The 26016-nt window shown below is 43.4% G+C and overlaps 1 protein-coding gene across 6 annotated transcripts in view; it reads right to left on the reverse strand.

Moving 5' to 3' along the window:
- UNKL (unk like zinc finger) overlaps nt 1–26016 on the reverse strand; it is a 574440-nt gene that overhangs the window by 284364 nt on the left and 264060 nt on the right. For all 6 annotated transcript variants that reach the window (XM_053694592.1, XM_053694591.1, XM_053694590.1 and 3 more), the window contains 2 exons: nt 15126–15243; nt 14832–14916 (listed from right to left, as the gene is read on the reverse strand). In XM_053694592.1, coding sequence (XP_053550567.1) covers nt 14832–14916; nt 15126–15243 — 203 coding nt within the window. The remainder of the gene's footprint in view (nt 1–14831; nt 14917–15125; nt 15244–26016) is intronic.

Consider the following 26016-nt stretch of genomic DNA (forward strand, 5'->3'; position numbering starts at 1 on the left):
AGGTAGCTTCCATGGTGGAGCCGATGACACATTCACCAGGTCTGCATACCAAGTCCTGCGTGGCCACACAGGAACTATCAAGGTCACCGAAGCCCTCTCCAGATTGATCCTGGCTACCAGCCTGGGAATGAGAGGAAACGGTGGGAATACATAAGCTAGGTTGAAGATCCAAGGTGCTACTATTGTATCCAATAGAGTCGCCTTGGGATCCCTGGATTTGGACCCGTAACAAGGGACCATGAAGTTCTGACGAGAGGCCATCAGAACCATGTCTGGAATGCCCCATAATTGAGTTATTTGGGCAAAGATTTCCAGATGGAGTTCCCACTCCCCCGGATGCTCCTCCATCGCCAGGGAACTCCTTGTTACCCCCTGATGGTTGATATATGTAACAGTCGTCATGATGTCTGATTGAAACCTTATGAATTTGGCCTTTGCCAGTCGAGGCCAAGCCTTGAGAGCATTGAATATCGCTCTCAGTTCCATTATGTTTATCGGGAGAAGAGAGTGTTCCCGAAACCATAGACCCTGAGTTTTCAGGGGTTCCCAGACCGCGCCCCAGCCCACCAGACTGGCGTCGGTCGTGACAATGACCTACTCTGGTCTGCGGAAGTTCATTCCCTGTGACAGGTTGTCCAGGGGCAGCCACCAACGGAGTGAATCTCTGGTTATTTGATCTACTTGTATCGTCGGAGACAAGTCTGTATAATCCCCATTCCACTGTCTGAGCATGCACAGGTGCAATGGTCTTAGATGAATTTGTGCAAAAGGAACTATGTCCATTGCCGCAACCATCAAACCTATTACTTCCATGGACTGCGCTATGGAAGGAAGAAGAACAGAATGAAGTACCTGACAAGAGCTTAGAAGTTTTGATTTTCTGGCCTCTGTCAGAAAAACCTTCATTTCTAAGGAAACTATTATTGTTCCCAAGAAGGGAACTCTTGTTGACGGGGACAGAGAACTTTTTTCTATGTTCACTTTCCACCTGTGAGATCTGAGAAAGGCTAGGACAATGTCCGTATGAGCCCTTGCTTTTGACAGAGACGACACTTGAATCAGGATGTCGTCCAAGTAAGGTACTACTGCAATGCCCCTTGGTCTTAGCACCGCTAGAAGGGACCCTAGTACCCTTGTGAAAATCCTTGGAGCAGTGGCTAATCCGAATGGAAGTGCCACAGGTAATGCTTGTCCAGAAAGGCGAACCTTAGGAACCGAAAATGTTCCTTGTGGATAGGAATACGTAGGTACGCATCCTTTAAGTCCACCGTGGTCATGAATTGACCTTCCTGGATGGTAGGAAGGATCGTTCGAATGGTTTCCATTTTGAATGATGAAACCCTTAGAAACTTGTTTAGAATCTTGAGATCTAAAATAGGTCTGAATGTTCCCTCTTTTTTGGGAATTATGAACAGGTTGGAGTAAAAACCCATCCCTTGTTCTCCTAATGGAACAGGATGAATCACTCCCATGCTTAACAGGTCTTCTACACAGTGTAAGAATGTCTGTTCGAAGATAATTGAGACCCGTGGAACCTTCCCCTTGGGGGTAGTTCCCTGAATTCCAGGAGATAACCTTGAGAAACTATTTCTAGCGCCCAAGGATCCTGAACATCTCTTGCCCCAGCCTGAGCAAAGAGAGAAAGTCTGCCCCCCACCAGATCCTTCCCAGATCGGGGGCCAACACTTCATGCTGTTTTGGTAGCAGTGGCAGGTGACTTGGCCTGCTTACCCTTGTTCCAGCCTTGCATCGGCCTCCAGGCTGGCTTGGTTTGAGAAGTATTACCCTCTTGCTTAGAGGGTGTAGAATTTGAGGCTGGTCCGTTTCTGCGAAAGGGACGAAAATTTGGCTTCTTTTTAGCCTTAAAAGACCTATCCAGAGGAAGGGCGTGGCCCTTTCCCCCAGTGATGTCTGAAATAATCTCTTTCAAGTCAGGGCCAAACAGTGTTTTACCCTTGAAAGGGATGTTAAGCAAAAGCGCTCTGCGCGCCACGATAGCAAACCCTGAATTATTCGCCGCTAATCTAGCTAATTGCAAAGCGGCATCTAAAATAAAAAAGAGTTAGCCAATTTAAGAGCTTGAACTCTGTCCAAAACCTCCTCGTACGAAGATTCTTTATTGAGCGACTTTTCTAGTTCTTCGAACCAGAAACACGCAGCTGTAGTGACAGGAACAATGCATGAAATTGGTTGTAGAAGGTAACCTTGCTGAACAAACATCTTTTTAAGCAAACCCTCTAACCTTTAATCCATAGGATCTTGAAAGCACAACTATCTTCTATAGGAATAGAAGTGCGTTTGTTTAGAGTAGAAACCGCCCCCTCGACCTTGGGGACTGTATGCTATAAGTCCTTTCTGGGGTCGACTATAGGAACTAATTTCTTAAATATAGGGGGAGGACAAAAGGTATGCCGGGCCTTTCCCACTCCTTATTTACTATGTCCGCCACCCGCTTGGGTATAGGAAAAACATCGGGGGGCACCGGAACCTCTAGGAACTTGTCCATCTTACCTAATTTCTCTGGAATGACCAAATTGTCACAATCATCCAGAGTAGATAATACCTCCTTAAGTAGTGCGTGGAGATGTTGAAATTTAAATTTAAAAGTTACAATATCAGGTTCTGCTTGTTGAGAAATTTTCCCTGAATCTGAAATTTCTCCCTCAGACAAAACCTCCCTCCTGGCCCCTTCAGATAGGTGTGAGGGTATGTCAGAACAGATATCATCAGCGTCCTCTTGCTCTTCAGTGTTTAAAACAGAGCAATCACGCTTTCTCTGATAAGTAGGCATTTTGGAAAAAATGCATGCAATAGAATTATCCATTACAGCCATTAATTGTTGTATGGTAATAAGTATTGGCGCACTAGATGTACTAGGGGCCTCTTGTGTGGGCAAAACTGGTGTAGACACAGAAGGGGATGATGCAGTACCATGCTTACTCCCCTCATTAGAGGAATCATCTTGGACAATATCATATCTATGGCATTATTATCCCTACTTTGTTTGGACATTATGACACAAATATATCACATATATTTAAATGGGGAGACACATTGGCTTTCATACATATAGAACATCGTTATCTGATGGTTCAGACATGTTAAACAGGCTTAAACTTGTCAACAAAGCACAAAAAACGTTTTACAATAAAACCGTTACTGTCCCTTTAAATTTCAAACTGAACACACTTTATTACTGAATATGTGAAAAAGTATGAAGGAATTGTTCAAATTTCACCAAAATTTCACCACAGTAACTTAAAGCCTTAAAAGTATTGCACACCAAATTTGAAAGCTTTAACCCTTAAAATAACGGAACCGGAGCCGTTTTTACATTTAACCCCTATACAGTCCCAGGTATCTGCTTTGCTGAGACCCAACCAAGCCCAGAGGGGAATACGATACCAAATGATGCCTTCTATAAGCTTTTTCAGTGGTTCTTAGCTCCTCACACATGCATCTGCATGCCATGCTTTCCAAAAACAACTGCGCATTAGAGGCGCGAAAATGAGGCTCTGTCTATGACTAGAAAAGGCCCCCAGTGAAAAAGGTGTCCAATACAGTGCCTGCCGTTTTTATTAAAACAATCCCCAAGATTTAACAACTATTAAAAGTAATAATCTGCCAAATATACTTAGTAAAGTAATCGTTTTAGCCCAGAAAAATGTCTACCAGTTTTTTAAGCCCTAATGAAGCCCTTTATTCTTTTACTTAAACTTAAGAAAATGGCTTACCGGTTCCCATAGGGAAAATGACAGCTTCCAGCATTACCGAGTCTTGTTAGAAATGTGTCATACCTCAAGCAGCAAAAGTCTGCTCACTGTTTCCCCCAACTGAAGTTAATTCCTCTCAACAGTCCTGTGTGGAAACAGCCATCGATTTTAGTAACGGTTGCTAAAATCATTTTCCTCTTACAAACAGAAATCTTCATCTCTTTCCTGTTTCAGAGTAAATAGTACATACCAGCACTATTTTAAAATAACAAACTCTTGATTGAAGAATAAAAACTACATTTAAACACCAAAAAACTCTAAGCCATCTCCGTGGAGATGTTGCCTGTACAACGGCAAAGAGAATGACTGGGGAAGGCGGAGCCTAGGAGGGATCATGTGACCAGCTTTGCTGGGCTCTTTGCCATTTCCTGTTGGGGAAGAGAATATCCCACAAGTAAGGATGACGCCGTGGACCGGACACACCTATGTTGGAGAAATCTGTCCCTTTAACGAACTAGCAGATAAGCCCTTTTCTAAACCTTCTTGTAGAAAAGATAATATCCTAGGAATCCTAACCTTACTCCATGAGTAACTCTTGGATTCGCACCAATATAAATATTTACGCCATATCTTATGGTAAATTTTTCTGGTAACAGGTTTCCTAGCCTGTATTAAGGTATCAATAACCGACTCCGAGAAGCCACGCTTTGATAGAATCAAGCGTTCAATCTCCATGCAGTCAGCCTCAGAGAAATTAGATTTGGATGGTTGAAAGGACCCTGAATTAGAAGGTCCTGCCTCAGAGGCAGAGACCACGGTGGACAGGACGACATGTCCACTAGGTCTGCATACCAGGTCCTGCGTGGCCACGCAGGCGCTATCAGAATCAACGATGCCCTCTCTTGTCTGATCTTGGCAATCAGTCGAGGAAGCATCGGAAATGGAGGAAACACATAAGCCATGTTGAAGACCCAAGGGGCTGTCAGAGCATCTATCAGCACCGCTCCCGGGTCCCTGGACCTGGATCCGTAACAAGGAAGCTTGGCGTTCTGTCGAGACGCCATGAGATCCAGATCTGGTTTGCCCCAACGAAGAATCAGTTGAGCGAAGACCTCCGGATGAAGTTCCCACTCCCCCGGATGAAAAGTCTGGCGACTTAGAAAATCCGCCTCCCAGTTCTCCAGGCCTGGGATGTAGATCGCTGATAGGTGGCAAGAGTGAGACTCTGCCCAGCGAATTATCTTTGAGACTTCCAACATCGCTAGGGAACTTCTGGTTCCCCTTGATGGTTGATGTAAGCCACAGTCGTGATGTTGTCCGACTGAAATCTGATGAACCTCAGAGTTGCTAACTGAGGCCAAGCTAGAAGAGCATTGAATATTGCTCTTAACTCCAGAATATTTATTGGGAGAAGTTTCATCTCCTGAGTCCATAATCCCTGAGCCTTCAGGGAATTCCAGACTGCGCCACAACCTAGAAGGCTGGCGTCTGTTGTTACAATCGTCCAATCTGGCCTGCGAAAGGTCATCCCCTTGGACAGATGGGGCAGAGAAAGCCACCATAGAAGAGAATATCTGGTCTCTTGATCCAGATTTAGCAGAGGGGACAAATCTGAGTAATCCCCATTCCACAGACTTAGCATGCACAATTGCAGCGGTCTGAGATGCAGGCGCGCAAATGGTACTATGTCCATTGCCGCTACCATTAAGCCGATTACTTCCATGCACTGAGCTACTGACGGGTGTGGAATGGAATGAAGGACACGGCAAGCATTTAGAAGTTTTGATAACCTGGACTCCGTCAGGTAAATCTTCATCTCTACAGCATCTATAAGAGTCCCTAGGAAGGGAACCCTTGTAAGTGGTAATAGAGAACTCTTTTCAACGTTCACCTTCCACCCATGCAACCTCAGAAATGCCAGAACTATCTCTGTATGAGACTTGGCAGTTTGAAAACTTGACGCTTGTATCAGAATGTCGTCTAGGTACGGAGCCACCACTATGCCTCGCAGTCTTAGTACCGCCAGAAGTGAGCCCAGAACCTTTGTAAAGATTCTTGGAGCCGTAGCTAACCCGAAGGGAAGAGCTACAGACTGGTAATGCCTGTCTAGGAAGGCAAATCTTAGGTACCGATAATGGTCCTTGTGAATCGGTATGTGAAGGTAGGCATCCTTTAAGTCCACTGTGGTCATGTACTGACCCTCTTGGATCATGGGTAGGATGGTTCGAATAGTTTCCATTTTGAAAGATGTTTAGGATTTTTAAGTCCAAGATTGGTCTGAAGGTTCCCTCTTTCTTGGGAACCACAAATAGATTTGAATAGAATCCTTGCCCGTGTTCCGTCCGCGGAACTGGGTGGATCACCCCCATTAGTAAGAGGTCTTGTACACAGCGTAGAAACGCCTCTTTCTTTATTTGGTTTGCTGATAACCTTGAAAGATGAAATCTCCCTTGTGGAGGAGAAGCTTTGAAGTCCAGAAGATATCCCTGAGATATGATCTCCAACGCCCAGGGATCCTGGACATCTCTTGCCCAAGCCTGGCAAAGAGAGAAAGTCTGCCCCCCACTAGATCCGTTTCCGGATAGGGGGCCCTCTCTTCATGCTGTCTTAGGGGCAGCAGCAGGTTTTCTGGCCTGCTTGCCCTTGTTCCAGGACTGGTTAGTTTTCCAGCCCTGTCTGTAACGAGCAACAGCTCCTTCCTGTTTTGGAGCGGAGGAAGTTGATGCTGCTCCTGCCTTGAGGTTACGAAAGGCACGAAAATTAGACTGTTTGGCCTTTGATTTGGCCCTGTCCTGAGGCAGAGCATGGCCCTTACCTCCCGTAATGTCAGCGATAATTTCTTTCAATCCGGGCCCGAATAAGGTCTGCCCTTTGAAAGGAATATTAAGCAATTTAGATTTAGAAGTCACGTCAGCTGACCAGGATTTAAGCCATAGCGCTCTGCGCGCTTGGATGGCGAATCCGGAGTTCTTAGCCGTAAGTTTGGTTAAATGTACGACGGCATCAGAAACAAATGCGTTAGCTAGCTTAAGTGCTTTAAGCTTGTTCATAATTTCATCCAATGGAGCTGTGTGAATGGCCTCTTCCAGAGACTCAAACCAGAATGCTGCCGCAGCAGTGACAGGCGCAATGCATGCAAGGGGCTGTAAGATAAAACCTTGTTGAACAAACATTTTCTTAAGGTAACCTTCTAATTTTTTATCCATTGGATCTGAAAAGGCACAACTATCCTCCACCGGGATAGTGGTACGCTTAGCCAAAGTAGAAACTGCTCCCTCCACCTTAGGGACCGTCTGCCATAAGTCCCGAGTGGTGGCATCTATTGGAAACATTTTCCTGAATATAGGAGGGGGGGGAAGGGCACACCGGGTCTATCCCACTCCTTGCTAATAATTTCTGTAAGCCTCTTAGGTATAGGAAAAACGTCAGTACACACCGGTACCGCATAGTATCTATCCAGCCTACATACTTTCTCTGGAATTGCAACCGTGTTACAATCATTCAGAGCCGCTAATACCTCCCCTAGCAATACGCAGAGGTTCTCAAGCTTAAATTTAAAATTAGAAATCTCTGAATCCAGTCTCCCTGGATCAGATCCGTCACCCACAGAATGAAGCTCTCCGTCCTCATGTTCTGCAAATTGTGACGCAGTATCGGACATGGCTCTCCCATCAGCGCGTTCTGTCCTTAACCCACAGCAATCGCGCTTGCCTCTTAATTCTGGCAATTTAGATAATACTTCTGTCATAACAGTAGCCATGTCTTGCAAAGTGATTTGTATGGGCCTCTCTGATGTACTTGGCGCAACAATATCATGCACCTCCTGAGCGGGAGGCGAAGGTACTGACACATGAGGAGAGTTAGTCGGCATAACTTCCCCCTTGTTGTCTGGTGATAATTTCTTTACATGAAAAGATTGACTTTTATTTAAAGTGACATCAATGCATTTAGTACACAAATTTCTATGGGGCTCCACAGTGGCCTTCAAACATAGTGAACAAAGAGATTCATCTGTGTCAGACATGTTTAAACAGACTAGGAATGAGACTAGCAAGCTTGGAAAATACTTTCAAATAAATTTACAAGCAATATAAAAAAAAAACGCTACTGCGCCTTTAAGAAGCACAAAAAGCTGTCACAGTTGAAATAATAATGAACCAAATTAGTTATAGCAACCAAATTTTCACAGTAAATGTATTAAGTTAGCAAAGGATTGCACCCACCAGCAAAAGGATGATTAACCCCTTAATACCCAAAAACGGATAACAATCTAATAATTAACGTTTTTATCACAGGTCTGCTGTGACTGATTACCTCCCTCAAAATGAATTTTGAAGACCCCTGAGCTCTCTAGAGACATCCTGGATCATGGAGGATGAAGTAGGAAGATTGTGACTGAATTTTTACTGCGCAAAAAAGCGCTAAAATAGGCCCCTCCCACTCATATTACAACAGTGGGGAAGCTCAGTTAACTGTTTCTATGCAGAAAACAAGATAGCCATGTGGTAAAAATCATGCCCCAATAAATTTTATCACCAAGTACCTCACAAAAAACGATTAACATGCCAGTAAACGTTTTAAACATACATTTTTAAAAGTTATAAAGTGTTATTAATAAGCCTGCTACCAGTCGCTTTTACTACAGTTAAGGCTCATACATTACTTCAGTATTAACAGTATTTTCTGAGTCAATTCCATTCCTTAGAAAAAACAGAATTTATGTTTACCTGATAAATTACTTTCTCCAACGGTGTGTCCGGTCCACGGCGTCATCCTTACTTGTGGGATATTCTCTTCCCCAACAGGAAATGGCAAAGAGCCCAGCAAAGCTGGTCACATGATCCCTCCTAGGCTCCGCCTACCCCAGTCATTCGACCGACGTTAAGGAGGAATATTTGCATAGGAGAAACCATATGGTACCGTGGTGACTGTAGTTAAAGAAAATAAATTATCAGACCTGATTAAAAAACCAGGGCGGGCCGTGGACCGGACACACCGTTGGAGAAAGTAATTTATCAGGTAAACATAAATTCTGTTTTCTCCAACATAGGTGTGTCCGGTCCACGGCGTCATCCTTACTTGTGGGAACCAATACCAAAGCTTTAGGACACGGATGAAGGGAGGGAGCAAATCAGGTCACCTAAATGGAAGGCACCACGGCTTGCAAAACCTTTCTCCCAAAAATAGCCTCAGAAGAAGCAAAAGTATCAAACTTGTAAAATTTGGTAAAAGTGTGCAGTGAAGACCAAGTCGCTGCCCTACATATCTGATCAACAGAAGCCTCGTTCTTGAAGGCCCATGTGGAAGCCACAGCCCTAGTGGAATGAGCTGTGATTCTTTCGGGAGGCTGCCGTCCGGCAGTCTCGTAAGCCAATCTGATGATGCTTTTAATCCAAAAAGAGAGAGAGGTAGAAGTTGCTTTTTGACCTCTCCTTTTACCTGAATAAACAACAAACAAGGAAGATGTTTGTCTAAAATCCTTTGTAGCATCTAAATAGAATTTTAGAGCGCGAACAACATCCAAATTGTGCAACAAACGTTCCTTCTTTGAAACTGGTTTCGGACACAGAGAAGGTACGATAATCTCCTGGTTAATGTTTTTGTTAGAAACAACTTTTGGAAGAAAACCAGGTTTAGTACGTAAAACCACCTTATCTGCATGGAACACCAGATAAGGAGGAGAACACTGCAGAGCAGATAATTCTGAAACTCTTCTAGCAGAAGAAACTGCAACTAAAAACAAAACTTTCCAAGATAATAACTTAATATCAACGGAATGTAAGGGTTCAAACGGAACCCCCTGAAGAACTGAAAGAACTAAATTGAGACTCCAAGGAGGAGTCAAAGGTTTGTAAACAGGCTTGATTCTAACCAGAGCCTGAACAAAGGCTTGAACATCTGGCACAGCTGCCAGCTTTTTGTGAAGTAACACCGACAAGGCAGAAATCTGTCCCTTCAGGGAACTTGCAGATAATCCTTTTTCCAATCCTTCTTGAAGGAAGGATAGAATCCTAGGAATCTTAACCTTGTCCCAAGGGAATCCTTTAGATTCACACCAACAGATATATTTTTTCCAAATTTTGTGGTAAATCTTTCTAGTTACAGGCTTTCTGGCCTGAACAAGAGTATCGATAACAGAATCTGAGAATCCTCGCTTCGATAAAATCAAGCGTTCAATCTCCAAGCAGTCAGCTGGAGTGAAACCAGATTCGGATGTTCGAACGGACCCTGAACAAGAAGGTCTCGTCTCAAAGGTAGCTTCCAAGGTGGAGCCGATGACATATTCACCAGATCTGCATACCAAGTCCTGCGTGGCCACGCAGGAGCTATCAAGATCACCGACGCCCTCTCCTGATTGATCCTGGCTACCAGCCTGGGGATGAGAGGAAATGGCGGGAACACATAAGCTAGTTTGAAGGTCCAAGGTGCTACTAGTGCATCCACTAGAGCCGCCTTGGGATCCCTGGATCTGGCCCCGTAGCAAGGAACTTTGAAGTTCTGACGAGAGGCCATCAGATCCATGTCTGGAATGCCCCACAGGTGAGTGACTTGGGCAAAGATTTCCGGATGGAGTTCCCACTCCCCCGGATGCAATGTCTGACGACTCAGAAAATCCGCTTCCCAATTTTCCACTCCTGGGATGTGGATAGCAGACAGGTGGCAGGAGTGAGACTCCGCCCATAGAATGATTTTGGTCACTTCTTCCATCGCTAGGGAACTCCTTGTTCCCCCCTGATGGTTGATGTACGCAACAGTTGTCATGTTGTCTGATTGAAACCGTATGAACTTGGTCCTCGCTAGCTGAGGCCAAGCCTTGAGAGCATTGAATATCGCTCTCAGTTCCAGAATATTTATCGGTAGAAGAGATTCTTCCCAAGACCAAAGACCCTGAGCTTTCAGGGATCCCCAGACCGCGCCCCAGCCCATCAGACTGGCGTCGGTCGTGACAATGACCCACTCTGGTCTGCGGAATGTCATCCCTTGTGACAGGTTGTCCAGGGACAGCCACCAACGGAGTGAGTCTCTGGTCCTCTGATTTACTTGTATCTTCGGAGACAAGTCTGTATAGTCCCCATTCCACTGACTGAGCATGCACAGTTGTAATGGTCTTAGATGAATGCGCGCAAAAGGAACTATGTCCATTGCCGCTACCATCAACCCGATCACTTCCATGCACTGAGCTATGGAAGGAAGAGGAACGGAATGAAGTATCCGACAAGAGTCTAGAAGTTTTGTTTTTCTGACCTCTGTCAGAAAAATCCTCATTTCTAAGGAGTCTATAATTGTTCCCAAGAAGGGAACCCTTGTTGACGGGGATAGAGAACTCTTTTCCACGTTCACTTTCCATCCGTGAGATCTGAGAAAGGCCAGGACGATGTCCGTGTGAGCCTTTGCTTGAGGAAGGGACGACGCTTGAATCAGAATGTCGTCCAAGTAAGGTACTACCGCAACGCCCCTTGGTCGTAGCACAGCTAGAAGGGACCCTAGTACCTTTGTGAAAATCCTTGGAGCAGTGGCTAATCCGAAAGGAAGCGCCACGAACTGGTAATGTTTGTCCAGGAATGCGAACCTTAGGAACCGATGATGTTCCTTGTGGATAGGAATATGTAGATACGCATCCTTTAAATCCACCGTGGTCATGAATTGACCTTCCTGGATGGAAGGAAGAATAGTTCGAATGGTTTCCATCTTGAACGATGGAACCTTGAGAAACTTGTTTAAGATCTTGAGATCTAAGATTGGTCTGAACGTTCCCTCTTTTTTGGGAACTATGAACAGATTGGAGTAGAACCCCATCCCTTGTTCTCTTAATGGAACAGGATGAATCACTCCCATTTTTAACAGGTCTTCTACACAATGTAAGAACGCCTGTCTTTTTATGTGGTCTGAAGACAACTGAGACCTGTGGAACCTCCCCCTTGGGGGAAGTCCCTTGAATTCCAGAAGATAACCTTGGGAGACTATTTCTAGCGCCCAAGGATCCAGAACATCTCTTGCCCAAGCCTGAGCGAAGAGAGAGAGTCTGCCCCCCACCAGATCCGGTCCCGGATCGGGGGCCAACATTTCATGCTGTCTTGGTAGCAGTGGCAGGTTTCTTGGCCTGCTTTCCCTTGTTCCAGCCTTGCATTGGTCTCCAAGCTGGCTTGGCTTGAGAAGTATTACCCTCTTGCTTAGAGGACGTAGCACTTTGGGCTGGTCCGTTTTTACGAAAGGGACGAAAATTAGGTCTATTTTTTGCCTTGAAAGGCCGATCCTGAGGAAGGGCGTGGCCCTTACCCCCAGTGATATCAGAGATAATCTCTTTCAAGTCAGGGCCAAACAGCGTTTTCCCCTTGAAAGGAATGTTTAGTAGCTTGTTCTTGGAAGACGCATCAGCCGACCAAGATTTCAACCAAAGCGCTCTGCGCGCCACAATAGCAAACCCAGAATTCTTAGCCGCTAACCTAGCCAATTGCAAAGTGGCGTCTAGGGTGAAAGAATTAGCCAATTTGAGAGCATTGATTCTGTCCATAATCTCCTCATAAGGAGGAGAATCACTATCGAGCGTCTTTATCAGCTCATCGAACCAGAAACATGCGGCTGTAGCGACAGGGACAATGCATGAAATTGGTTGTAGAAGGTAACCCTGCTGAACAAACATCTTTTTAAGCAAACCTTCTAATTTTTTATCCATAGGATCTTTGAAAGCACAACTATCCTCTATGGGTATAGTGGTGCGTTTGTTTAAAGTGGAAACCGCTCCCTCGACCTTGGGGACTGTCTGCCATAAGTCCTTTCTGGGGTCGACCATAGGAAACAATTTTTTAAATATGGGGGGAGGGACGAAAGGAATACCGGGCCTTTCCCATTCTTTATTAACAATGTCCGCCACCCGCTTGGGTATAGGAAAAGCTTCTGGGAGCCCCGGCACCTCTAGGAACTTGTCCATTTTACATAGTTTCTCTGGGATGACCAACTTTTCACAATCATCCAGAGTGGATAATACCTCCTTAAGCAGAATGCGGAGATGTTCCAACTTAAATTTAAATGCAATCACATCAGGTTCAGCCTGTTGAGAAATGTTCCCTGAATCAGTAATTTCTCCCTCAGACAAAACCTCCCTGGCCCCATCAGACTGGGTTAGGGGCCCTTCAGAGATATTAATATCAGCGTCGTCATGCTCTTCAGTATCTAAAACAGAGCAGCCACGCTTACGCTGACAAGGGTTCATTTTGGCTAAAATGTTTTTGACAGAATTATCCATTACAGCCGTTAATTGTTGCATAGTAAGGAGTATTGGCGCGCTAGATGTACTAGGGGCCTCCTGAGTGGGCAAGACTCGTGTAGACGAAGGAGGGAATGATGCAGTACCATGCTTACTCCCCTCACTTGAGGAATCATCTTGGGCATCATTGTCATTATCACATAAATCACATTTATTTAAATGAATAGGAATTCTGGCTTCCCCACATTCAGAACACAGTCTATCTGGTAGTTCAGACATGTTAAACAGGCATAAACTTGATAACAAAGTACAAAAACGTTTTATTTTAAACTGAACACACTTTATTACTGCAATTGCGAAAAAACATGAAGGAATTGTTCAAAATTCACCAAATTTTCACCACAGTGTCTTAAAGCCTTAAAAGTATTGCACACCAAATTTGGAAGCTTTAACCCTTAAAATAACGGAACCGGAGCCGTTTTAAACTTTAACCCCTTTACAGTCCCTGGTATCTGCTTTGCTGAGACCCAACCAAGCCCAAAGGGGAATACGATACCAAATGACGCCTTCAGAAAGTCTTTTCTAAGTATCAGAGCTCCTCTCACATGCGACTGCATGCCATGCCTCTCAAAAACAAGTGCGCCACACCGGCGCGAAAATGAGGCTCTGCTTAAGCTTTGGGAAAGCCCCTAAAGAATAAGGTGTCTAATACAGTGCCTGCCGATATTATTATATCAAAATACCCAGATAAAATGATTCCTCAAGGCTAAATATGTGTTAATAATGAATCGATTTAGCCCAGAAACAGTCTACAGTCTTAATAAGCCCTTGTGAAGCCCTTATTTATGATCGTAATAAACATGGCTTACCGGATCCCATAGGGAAAATGACAGCTTCCAGCATTACATCGTCTTGTTAGAATGTGTCATACCTCAAGCAGCAAGAGACTGCACACTGTTCCCCCAACTGAAGTTAATTGCTCTCAACAGTCCTGTGTGGAACAGCCATGGATTTTAGTTACGGTTGCTAAAATCATTTTCCTCATACAAACAGAAATCTTCATCCCTTTTCTGTTTCTGAGTAAATAGTACATACCAGCACTATTTCAAAATAACAAACTCTTGATTGAATAATAAAAACTACAGTTAAACACTAAAAAACTCTAAGCCATCTCCGTGGAGATGTTGCCTGTACAACGGCAAAGAGAATGACTGGGGTAGGCGGAGCCTAGGAGGGATCATGTGACCAGCTTTGCTGGGCTCTTTGCCATTTCCTGTTGGGGAAGAGAATATCCCACAAGTAAGGATGACGCCGTGGACCGGACACACCTATGTTGGAGAAATACATTCAGTGTACACACACTCATCAGCCTAATACCAGTCGCTATCACTGCATTTAAGGCTGAACTTACATTACATTGGTATCAGCAGTATTTTCTCAGTCAATTCCATTCCTCAGAAAAATAATTTACTGCACATACCTCGTTTGCAGGGGGGCCCTGCATGCTTTTCTGAAGTTACCTCACTCCTCAGAATGTATGAGAACAGCCAGTGGATCTTAGTTACGTCTGCTAAGATCATAGAAAACGCAGGCAGATTCTTCTTCTAATGCTGCCTGAGAACAAAACAGCACACTCCGGTGCCATTTAAAATAACAAACTTTTGATTGAAGAAATAAACTAAGTTTAAAAACACCACAGACCTCTCACAACGACCTATCTTTAGTTAGGTTGCAAGAGAATGACTGGATATGACACGTGAGGGGAGGAGCTATATAGCAGCTCTGCTTGGGTGATCCTCTTGCAACTTCCTGTTAGGGAAGAGATATAATCCCATAAGTAATGGATGACCCGTGGACTGACTACACTTAACAAGATAAAACACACATTTTTACAAGAGTGCTCTACTACTTACGTTCCACGTGTGCAAAGGCACAAAAAGGTCCTCTTGGACAGTATCCAGTTTGCCGCATATCATTGCATTTTGTGGATTTATAAATCTAAACAAGACAGTTTAAGTAATTAATAAATCTTACTTTAAACCAAAGTAAAAATAAACACAAAAAAAAATATTATTTGAACATCTTGGGGTTATTAATGTATTACTTTTTCTTTAATGTCTATATATACTTTGTAGCTCTTAAGTCATGAAAAGAACTCAACTATAAAATAAACTCTCTGAGTAGTCACAATATAAATAGCTCTCTACCTCTGGATGGAACTGTTGTTCTGTGCGGGAATGGCAGTACTGACAATTGTCACCGCTATCACATTTTGAAGGCTCTCCCCACTCGTCTCCATGTTTAACACTCGGACATGGTGTTGATCTGCAGAATAGCACAACAGAAACTTTTATTTTTATTTTTTATTTAACAAAAGTGCAAACAATTTAAAAGAGCTTCATCAATATTAATAAAGGTAGAATTTAATCTTTTTGATAAAAACATAAAAGTTACAGATACTAAACCCACATTTTTTCTTTCACGATTCCAATAGAGTATGTAATTGTAAGCAACTTTCTAATTTACTCCTATTATCACTATTTCTTCATTCTCTTGCTATCTTTATTTGAAAAAGCGGGAATGTAAGGTTAGGAGACGGCCCATTCTTGGTTCAGCATCTGGGTAGAGTTTGCTACATTTCCCGCACAGCTATTGGGTAAGAGGTGGAAACGTCACCTCTCTGCAAGATAGCAAAAATAGGCTTAGCAGCTCAGTGAAGGCGATCGCTTGGAACAAATAAAGGAGCTTTCAGCATGAAGTATTTTATACTTCATGAATGAAAGTCCCCTTTATTTGATCCAATGGTAAATCCTAGCGTTTCAGAAATGTTACGATTTACCATCACTTTAAAAAGTGTAGCTTTTCTGTTCTGTGAGGAAAAATAGTGAACCCAGTACTAAAATATACTGAGGGCTGCTAAGGGGAAATTAGGTAATGAAAAGAGGAGTTTAACCCTGAATTCCATATTTGTTGTTGTTGAAAACATAGGTGAAACACTATGTGTAAAGGCTGAGAAACCCAATTATGTAGTATCTATAAAACCAAAATGTATGCTTACCTGATAAATTTCTTTCATTCCGGACATGGAGAGTCCACAACTTCATTCCGATTACTAGTGCGATACTCACTCCTGGCCAGCAGGAGGAGGCAAAGAGCACCACAGCAAAGCTGTTAAGTGTCACTTCCCTTACCCATAACCCCCAGTCATTCAGCCGAAGGGAAATGGAAAAAGAAGATAACACAAAGGTGTAGAGGTGCCTGAGGTTTAGAGAAAAAAAATACTGTCTAATCTAAAGGGTGGGGTTGTGAACTCTCCCTGTCCAGAAATAAATAAATTTATCAGGTAAGCATACATTTTCTTTTCTTTCCTAAGACATGGAGAGTCCACAACATCATTCCAATTACTAGTGGGAACAAATACCCAAGCTAGAGGACACAGAATGAATAGGGAGGGAATACAAGACAGGCAGACCTAAACAGAAGGCACCACCACTTGAAGAACCTTTCTCCCAAAGGAAGCCTCAGCCGAAGCAAAAATATAAAATTTGTAGAATTTGGAAAAAGTATGCAGAGAGGACCAAGTTGCAGACCTGCAAATCTGTTCCACAGAAGCTTCATTTTTGAAAGCCCAAGAAGAGGAGACAGCCCTAGAGGAATGAGCTGTAAGTCTCTCAGTAGGCTGCTGACCAGCAGTCTTATAAGTAAAACAAATCATACTTCTCAACCAGAGGGAAAGAGAAGTAGAAGTATCCTTCTGACCCTTACGCTTTCCAGAGAAACAAACAGGGCAGAAGACTGGCGAAAATCCTTAGTAGCCAGTAGGTAGAATTTTAGAGCTCGCACCACAAGTTGTGCAAAAAATGTTCCATATGAGAGGAAGGATTAGGACAGAGAGAGGGAACAACAATTTCCTGATTAATATTTCTTTCTAAAACCACCTTAGGGAGAAATTCCAATTAAGTACAAAGGACCGCCTTATCCGCATGAAAAATAAGATAAGGCGAATCGCACTGTAAAACCTGAAAGTTCAGAAACTATGCGAGCAGAAGTAGCAATAAGAAACAAAACATTCCAAGATAACAGCTTAATATCTATGGAATGCATTGGCTCAAACAGAGCCTGCTGAAAAACTCTAAGAACTAGGTTAAGGCTAATTTAAACACAGGCCTGATTCTAACCAGGGCCTGACAAAAGGATTGGACATCTGGAACATCCGCCAGACGCTTATGTAGAAAAATAGATAATGCAGAAATCTGAACATTCAGAGAACTGACTGACAACCCTTTCTCCAGATCATCCTGGAGAAAAGACAAAATGCTAGGAATCCTGACCCTACTCCAAGAGTAGCCCTTTAATTCACACCAATAAAGGTATTTACGCCATACCTTATGGTAACTCTGGCGAGCCTGAATCATAGTATCAATGACTAACTCAGAAAACCCATGCTTAGCTAGGACTAAGCATTTAATATCCAAGCAGTCAGCTTCAGAGAAACGAGATTTGGATGGAGGAAAGGACCCCGAGTTAGAAGGTCCTTCCTCAGAGGTAACCTCCAAGGTAGAAGAGATGACATCTTTACTAGGTCCGCAAACCAGATCCTGCGAGGCCATGAAGGAGCTATTATAATTAAAGACACTCTCTCCTGTTTGATGCAAACAATGACTCGTAGAAGGAAAGCAAACGGAGGAAACAGATATGCTAGACCAAAATCCCAAGGAACTGCCAGAGCATCTATCAGGGTGGCCTACGGATCTCTTAACCTTGAACCATACCTTGGAAGCTTGGCATTCTGACAAGATGCAATCAGATCTAACTCCGGCACCCCCACTCGAGTGTTAATCTGGAGAACACCTCCGGATGGAGAGCCCACTCACCGGGATGAAAGGTCTGTCTGCTCAGGAAATCCGCCTCTCAGTTGTCCACTCCTGGAATGTGGATGGCAGAATGCGAGTCACCTCCTTCATAGCCAAGGAACTCCGAGTTTCTCCCTGGTGGTTGATGTAAGCCACTGAGAAGATGTTGTCTGACTAGAACCTGATAAACCGTGCTAAGGGAAACTGAGGCCAAGCCATCAGGGCATTGAAGATCGCTCTCAACTCCAAGATGTTTATTGTGAGAGAAGACTCCTCCCAAGTCCATAGGCCCTGAGCCTTTAACGAGTCCCAGCCTGCTCCCCAGCCCAGCAAGCTGGTATCCGTGGTCACAATCACCCAGGAAGCATGTGCCCTAAGACAGAGAAATCCTGAGAAATCTACCACAATAGAGAGTCTCTTGTCAACAGGTCTAGCTCTATCCTCTGAGACAGATCCGAATGATCTCCGATCCATTGACTGAGCATGCATAATTGCAGAGCTCTCAAATGGAATCGAGCAAAGGGAATGATGTCCATGGAAGCGACCATCAAACCAATTACCTCCATACATTGATGGCCGAACAGTAGACTAAAGAGAGAGACAAGAAGTGAGAAGATTGGATCTTCTGCCCTCCGTCAGAAAAATTTTCAGAGATAGGGAATCGATGATAGTCCCTAAGAAAACCACCCTTGTAGCTGGAACAAGAGAACTCTTCTCCAGATTCACTTTCCATCCGTGGGAACGTAGAAAAGACAACAAGATTTCTGTACGAGAGTTTGCTTGTTGAAAAGATGGCACCTGAACCAATATGTCGTCCAGGTAAGGTACCACCGCAATTCCCTGGGACCTGTCAACTCCCAAGAAAGCTCCCAGAACCTTTGAGAAGATTCTGGGAGCTGTGGCAAGGCCAAATGGAAGAGCAGCAAACTGAAAATGCTTGTCTAGAAAAGCAAATCTCAGAAACTGATGATGATCCCTGTGTATGGGAACATGAAGATACGCATTCTTCAGGTTTATGGTCGTCATGAACTGACCCTCATGGACAAAAGGAAGAATGGAACAAATGGTTTCCATTTTGAAGGACGGAACCCTGAGAAACTTGTTGAGACACTTTAGGTCTAAAATGGGTTGAAAGGTTCTCTCTTTTTTGGAACCACAAGCAGATTCAAATAAAATCCTAGACCCTGCTGTCTTACTGGAACAATCCCTCCCAGGGAGGAAAGGTCCTGAACGCACCTTAAGAATGCCTCTCTTTATCTGATCCGCAGATAACCTTGAGAGGAGAAATCTGCCATTGGGATGACAATATTTAAATTATATTTTGTACCCCTGAGATACTATGTCCACAGCCCAAGGATCTGGGATATCTCATATCCAAGCTAGAAGAAACAAGGAAAGCCTGCTCCACACTTGATCCGATCTCGGACCGGGGCAGACCCTTTAATGCTGATTTAGTCTCAGCAGAGGGCTTCTTTGATTGCTTTCCCTTGTTCCAAGACAAATTGGGATTCCAGGAAGACTTCGACTGTTCCTGCTTGGAAAAGGGAGAGGAAAACTTTTGACCCTTGAAATTACGAAAGGAGCGAAAATTACTTTGACGTCCTTTAGGTCTATTCATATCTTGTGGTAGAAAGGACCCCTTTCCACCCGTAATTTCAAAAAATTATCTCCGCTAGACCAGGACCAAACAGGGTCTTATCCTTGTAAGGTAGCAATAGGAGCTTGGACTTGGAGGTAACATCAGCTGACCATGATTTTAGCCACAGGGCCCTGCGGGCTAGGACAGTGAAGCCAGACATCTTGGCTCCCAGTCTAATGACTTGTATCTTAGCATCTGAGATAAAAGCATTGGCTAGTTTGAGAGCCTTAAAGGGACAGTATACACTCATTTTCATATAACTGCATGTAATAGACACTACTATAAAGAATAAGATGCACAGATACTGATATAAAAATCCAGTATAAAACTGTTTAAAAACTTACTTAGAAGCTGTCAGTTTGGCTCTGTTGAAAAGGAAGCTGGAAAGCCCACTGCAAGTGGCAAATAAGACACTCCCCCCTCCCCCTTCTTTTGCATATGAAAAGGCCCTTTACACAAACAGGAGCAAGCTGGAGAAGGTAGCTGACGGTATTCACATAAAACTTGGGGGCTTGGTTAGGAGTCTGAAAATCAGAGCAATGCTATTTAAAAATAAGCAAAACTATACATTTATTTAAAAAAAAAACTTTATGGGCTATATAAATAGATCATCTACAAAACATTTATGCAAAGAAAAAATGAGTGTATAATGGCCCTTTAATCCTATCTTGGATCTCCTCCAACCGAGTATCCTCTAAAATCAGTTCGGACAGGGCATTGCACCAATAAGATGCTGCACTTGCTACTGTGGCAATACAAACTGCAGGTTGTCATGAACATACATTTTCTTTAAATAGGCCTCCAGTTTTTTGTCCATGGGATCTCTAAAAGAACAGCTATCATCAATAAGAATTGTGGTTCTCTTAGCCAGTGTAGAAATAGCCCTTTCTACTATGGGAACTGTGCGCCATGAGTCTCAAATGGAGTCAGCAACAGGAAACATCTTTTTAAAAACGGGAGATGACTTTGCCCTCCATATCACGTATTGACCTTTTTATGATCTCAAATTCTCTTGTCACTCAGGTGGTTTCTGCGTAAGAGGCGTAAACTGATCCTAACATTTGAATTAGAAATACAGAGACTTATTTTAATGCCATTTAAAGATTCTGTTATATTCATGGAAGATACACAGAGGGGACTGGGAACATTTATTTTGATACACTGATAGGGGACTGGGAACACTTATTTCGACAGGGATCATAGTGATATTGGGCACAAATACTCACAGTAGAACATTTTCCATTTACCTAACCCTTTTTTTTTCCCCTTTCACCACCGGGCTTCCACGGTCGACAAAGACGCCACTTTCCAGGGCATTTAGTTATTTATTTGTGGTTTGTGTTAACAAACCGGGTTTAGCTTAGTTAGGTTATAGAAATGAAATAAAAGGAAACTTAATTTGTTGGGGGGGGGGGGGGGAGGAAGCATGTATGACTGGAATGAACCTCATCACACAGACACAGGCTGTCTAAATCCAGACTGATCGGAGGACAACGCAATTCTGTTTACAATGTCATAGACTTTATGCCAAAGAAAATACAAATTGTCAACCTGTGGCACTAAGCAACATGTTGAAATGGATTGTATGGTATTATATTGTAAGACATCTCATGTATGTTTGTGTTTTTCTTCCCTCCCAGTAACAATAAAAATGATATTTAAAAAAAGAAAAAAAAAACGTGAGACGTGGAGAAAGGTATCCCAGGTTTATCCCATTCCTGTACAATGATCTCCGACACACGGTCTGGAACAGGAAATACTTCCACAGCGGAAGGAACATCATAGTATTTGTTAAAGGATTACTTTCTGTTATAATTTTTAAGCTAAACAACTAACATATTAAAGTTAATAAACATTAATTAAAACCTACTGACCTATATTTTCTCCAAAACGAAGTTTCATAACGTTCTAAAAGTTATATCTTTTATTCGCTGATGATGTCATGTTATCCTGCCCACTATTTTCAGCACTGCATGTTCAAAATACTTAAACCAATAACTTTGTGTTTAAAGCGCCATTTTGAAACCTAGGTATTGTAAACGGATTGGTACAGAGCAAAGGATAGCCACGGAGTGGGCTTGGAAAACAATTAAATTTGCAGACAAGATTTCTGATATACGGTAGAGATATGTTAATGAAATGCTATTGATAAAAAGCGTATTTGGGGTAGTTAGTTAGTAACAGGCATAGAAAATATTTACTTACAGTGGCCCTTTAAGTTTACTAGAGTTCTTATGGTTGACAGCAACAGAAGCGTTGGAGTCGTCCAAAGTAGCCAAAACCTCTTTTAGCAGTAAGTGGAGGTGTTCAAGCTTAAATCTGAAGTTTACCTCTTCGGAATCAGACAAATGAATAATACTGTCAGAATCTGAAATTTCACCTTCAGAGGCTACCGAGGTATCCTCCTCATCAGACTTATGAGGGGGGTCAACCTTTACAGCAGCAGAAGGGACAGACACCTTACCATCTGACAAAAGTTTAGATTTCCTCTTGCGTTTTCCCAACATAGGAAAAGCAGATAATGCAGCAGATACCGCAGAGGATATCTGTGCTGCAAAATCTGATGGCAAATAAACTCCTCCAGGAGGCTGAGAGGAACTGCAGGGCACTGTATGTGACGCCATTGAGGCTTGGGACGTTTGAGGAGAAAGCTGTGGCATTGCCTGAACAGCATCATCCTGGGAGACATTGGGCTCAGAGGGCAACAATTAATCCTTACACTGCATAGGCAAAACAATTTGTGCCTCTAGGGATAATAAGCATTTATCACAAGAAAAAGATTCTTGTTCCATGTCCATATTAGTAAAATAAAATGAGTAAATATAAAGTCTTTCACTTTAATAAAGTCTTTATTCCCTCCGAGTGTCAAACGCTATTAACAGGATTGCCTAGCAAACAAAATAGCAAATTCAGGACCTCTACACCTCAGACAGTAGTGAGGTGCCCTATCTGACCTCCGGAATAGATCCGATATTGAAGACCGGCAAAGAATTCTCCTGCCAATCGAGTAAACACAGGAGATGTCGGAACAGAGAAGACGCCACTCTGCTTAGAAGTGTGCAAGCGGAAGAGCGAAAGTCACATGACTAGCCGACAAGAAACTGTGTGGCAAAAATAAAAGCGCACGTTTCTGTAAACTGTCAGTTTTCTTATTTTTTTGCAAGACCGGTATCAGTGCTTGTCTCTCTTTCACTTTGTAAATCAGTCCCACAACACTCCATATTGAAATAAACTTTCCAGTACATGAGCCACAGAATAAAAGAAACAATAAGTCTTCCATTATACACATAACATAAAGATTAACCCCTTAGTCTCCAGTCACATATTTAAAGTGCCTGCACCCTGCCTATGAATATCCTTTATAAAGGATTAACATCTCCCTAATAAAATTTGCAGCTAAATCTTCTTCAAGTGCAAGTCTCCAAGACCTAGAAGACAAAAGTACTTACCTGCAAATCCAGCTGTCAGGCAGGACGACAGTTTACAAGGCGAGAAAGGACACATACTCCTCACAGAGACCTGTGGAAAAAAGAAAGAACAGAGTAACAAACTCTGGCTTTCTATGACTAGGGCAGCAAATGTGTTAGGAAACCAAGCAAGGACCACCTCCCCACTTCCTAACTGCTTAAAAGCCACCACTACTCTTACTCAAGAGATTGACCTGGACACAGCTAAACCCAAATCATTGCTTGCAGGGAAAAGTACCCAGAAAGGAAAAATATCTTCAGAAACCGAACTTCACCTCCTCCATTGACAGAGGCAAAGAGAATGAAAGGGGTTATGTGTAACATAAGTGACACAACAGCTTTGCTGTGGTGCTCTTTGCCTCCTCCTGCTGGCCAGGAGTGAATATCCCACTAGTAATTGGAATGACGACGTGAACTCTCCATGTCTTAAGAAAGAAAGGAGAGTACTAGAGATATTTTCTGGGCACAAGAACAACGGAATGCAGAGACTCAAACGGAACCTGTTGCAAAACCCAAAAAAACAGAATTTATGCTTACCTGATAAATTACTTTCTCCAACGGTGTGTCCGGTCCACGGCGTCATCCTTACTTGTGGGAATATCTCTTCCCCAACAGGAAATGGCAAAGAGTCCCAGCAAAGCTGGCCATATAGTCCCTCCTAGGCTCCGCCCACCCCAGTCATTCGACCGACGGACAGGAGGAAAAATATAGGAGAAACCATATGGTACCGTGGTGACTGTAGTTAGAGAAAATAATTCATCAGACCTGATTAAAAAAACAGGGCGGGCCGTGGACCGGACACACCGTTGGAGAAAGTAATTTATCAGGTAAGCATAAATTCTGTTTTCTCCAACATTGGTGTGTCCAGTCCACGGCGTCATCCTTACTTGTGGGAACCAATACCAAAGCTTTAGGACACGGATGAAGGGAGTGAGCAAATCAGGTTACCTAAACGGAAGGCACCACGGCTTGCAAAACCTTTCTCCCAAAAATAGCCTCCGAAGAAGCAAAAGTATCAAATTTGTAAAATTTGGCAAAAGTGTGCAGTGAAGACCAAGTCGCTGCCTTACATATCTGGTCAACAGAAGCCTCGTTCTTAAAGGCCCATGTGGAAGCCACATCCCTAGTGGAGTGAGCTGTGATTCTTTCAGGAGGCTGCTGTCCGGCAGTCTCATAAGCCAATCGGATGATGCTTTTAAGCCAAAAGGAAAGAGAGGTAGAAGTCGCTTTTTGACCTCTCCTTTTACCAGAATAGACAACAAACAAAGAAGATGTTTGTCTGAAATCTTTTGTAGCCTCTAAATAGAATTTTAGAGCACGGACTACGTCCAAATTGTGTAACAAACGTTCCTTCTTTGAAACTGGATTCGGACATAAAGAAGGTACAACTATCTCCTGGTTAATATTCTTGTTAGAAACAACCTTTGGAAGAAAACCAGGCTTAGTACGCAAAACCACCTTATCTGCATGGAACACCAGATAGGGCGGAGAACACTGCAGAGCAGATAACTCAAACTCTTCTAGCAGAAGAAATAGCAACCAAAAACAAAACTTTCCAAGATAGTAACTTAATATCTATGGAATGTAAAGGTTCAAACGGAACCCCTTGAAGAAATGAAAGAACTAGATTTAGACTCCAGGGAGGAGTCAAAGGTCTGTAAACAGGCTTGATCCTAACCAGAGCCTGAACAAATGCTTGAACATCTGGCACAGCTGCCAGTCTTTTGTGTAGTAAGACAGATAAAGCAGAGATCTGTCCCTTTAGAGAACTTGCAGATAATCCTTTCTCCAAACCTTCTTGTAGAAAGGAGAGAATCTTAGGAATTTTTATCTTATTCCATGGGAATCCTTTGGATTCACACCAACAGATATATCTTTTCCATATTTTATGGTAAATCTTTCTAGTTACCGGTTATCTGGCCTGAACCAGAGTATCTATCACAGAATCTGAAAACCCACGCTTTGATAGAATCAAGCGTTCAATCTCCAAGCCGTCAGCTGGAGGGAGACCAGATTTGGATGTTCGAATGGACCCTGAACAAGAAGGTCCTGTCTCAAAGGTAGCTTCCATGGTGGAACCGATGACATATTCACCAGGTCTGCATACCAAGTCCTGCGTGGCCACGCAGGAGCTATCAAGATCACCGAGGCCCTCTCCTGTTTGATCCTGGCTACCAGCCTGGGAATGAGAGGAAACGGTGGAAATACATAAGCTAGGTTGAAGGTCCAAGGTGCTACTAGTGCATCTACTAGAGTCGCCTTGGGATCCCTGGATCTGGACCCGTAGCAAGGAACCTTGAAGTTCTGACGAGATGCCATCAGATCCATGTCTGGAATGCCCCATAATTGAGTTAGTTGGGCAAAGATCTCCGGGTGGAGTTCCCACTCCCCCGGATGGAATGTCTGACGACTCAGATAATCCGCTTCCCAGTTTTCCACACCTGGGATGTGGATCGCAGATAGGTGGCAGGAGTGATCCTCCGCCCATTGAATTATTTTGGTCACTTCTTTCATCGCCAGGGAACTCCTTGTTCCCCCCTGATGATTGATATACGCAACGGTCGTCATGTTGTCTGATTGGAATCTTATGAATCTGGCCTTTGCTAGCTGAAGCCAAGCCCTGAGAGCATTGAAGATCGCTCTTAGTTCCAGAATGTTTATCGGGAGAAGAGACTCTTCCCGAGACCATAGTCCCTGAGCTTTCAGGGATTCCCAGACCGCGCCCCAGCCCACTAGACTGGCGTCGGTCGTGACAATGACCCACTCTGGTCTGCGGAAGCTCATTCCCTGGGATAGATGGTCCAGGGTCAGCCACCAACGGAGTTAATCTCTGGTCTTCTGATCTACTTGAATCATTGGAGACAAGTCTGTATAGTCCCCATTCCACTGTTTGAGCATGCACAGTTGTAATGGTCTTAGATGAATTCGTGCAAAAGGAACTATGTCCATTGCTGCAACCATCAACCCTACTACTTCCATGCACTGCGCTATGGAAGGACGTGGAACAGAATGAAGAACTTGACAAGTGCTTAGAAGTTTTGACTTTCTGACCTCTGTCAGAAAAATCCTCATTTCTAAGGAATCTATTATTGTTCCCAAGAAGGGAACTCTTGTTGACGGAGACAGAGAACTTTTTTCT

Source organism: Bombina bombina, chromosome 11 (assembly GCF_027579735.1).
Source record: "Bombina bombina isolate aBomBom1 chromosome 11, aBomBom1.pri, whole genome shotgun sequence".
Taxonomy (NCBI): domain Eukaryota; kingdom Metazoa; phylum Chordata; class Amphibia; order Anura; family Bombinatoridae; genus Bombina; species Bombina bombina.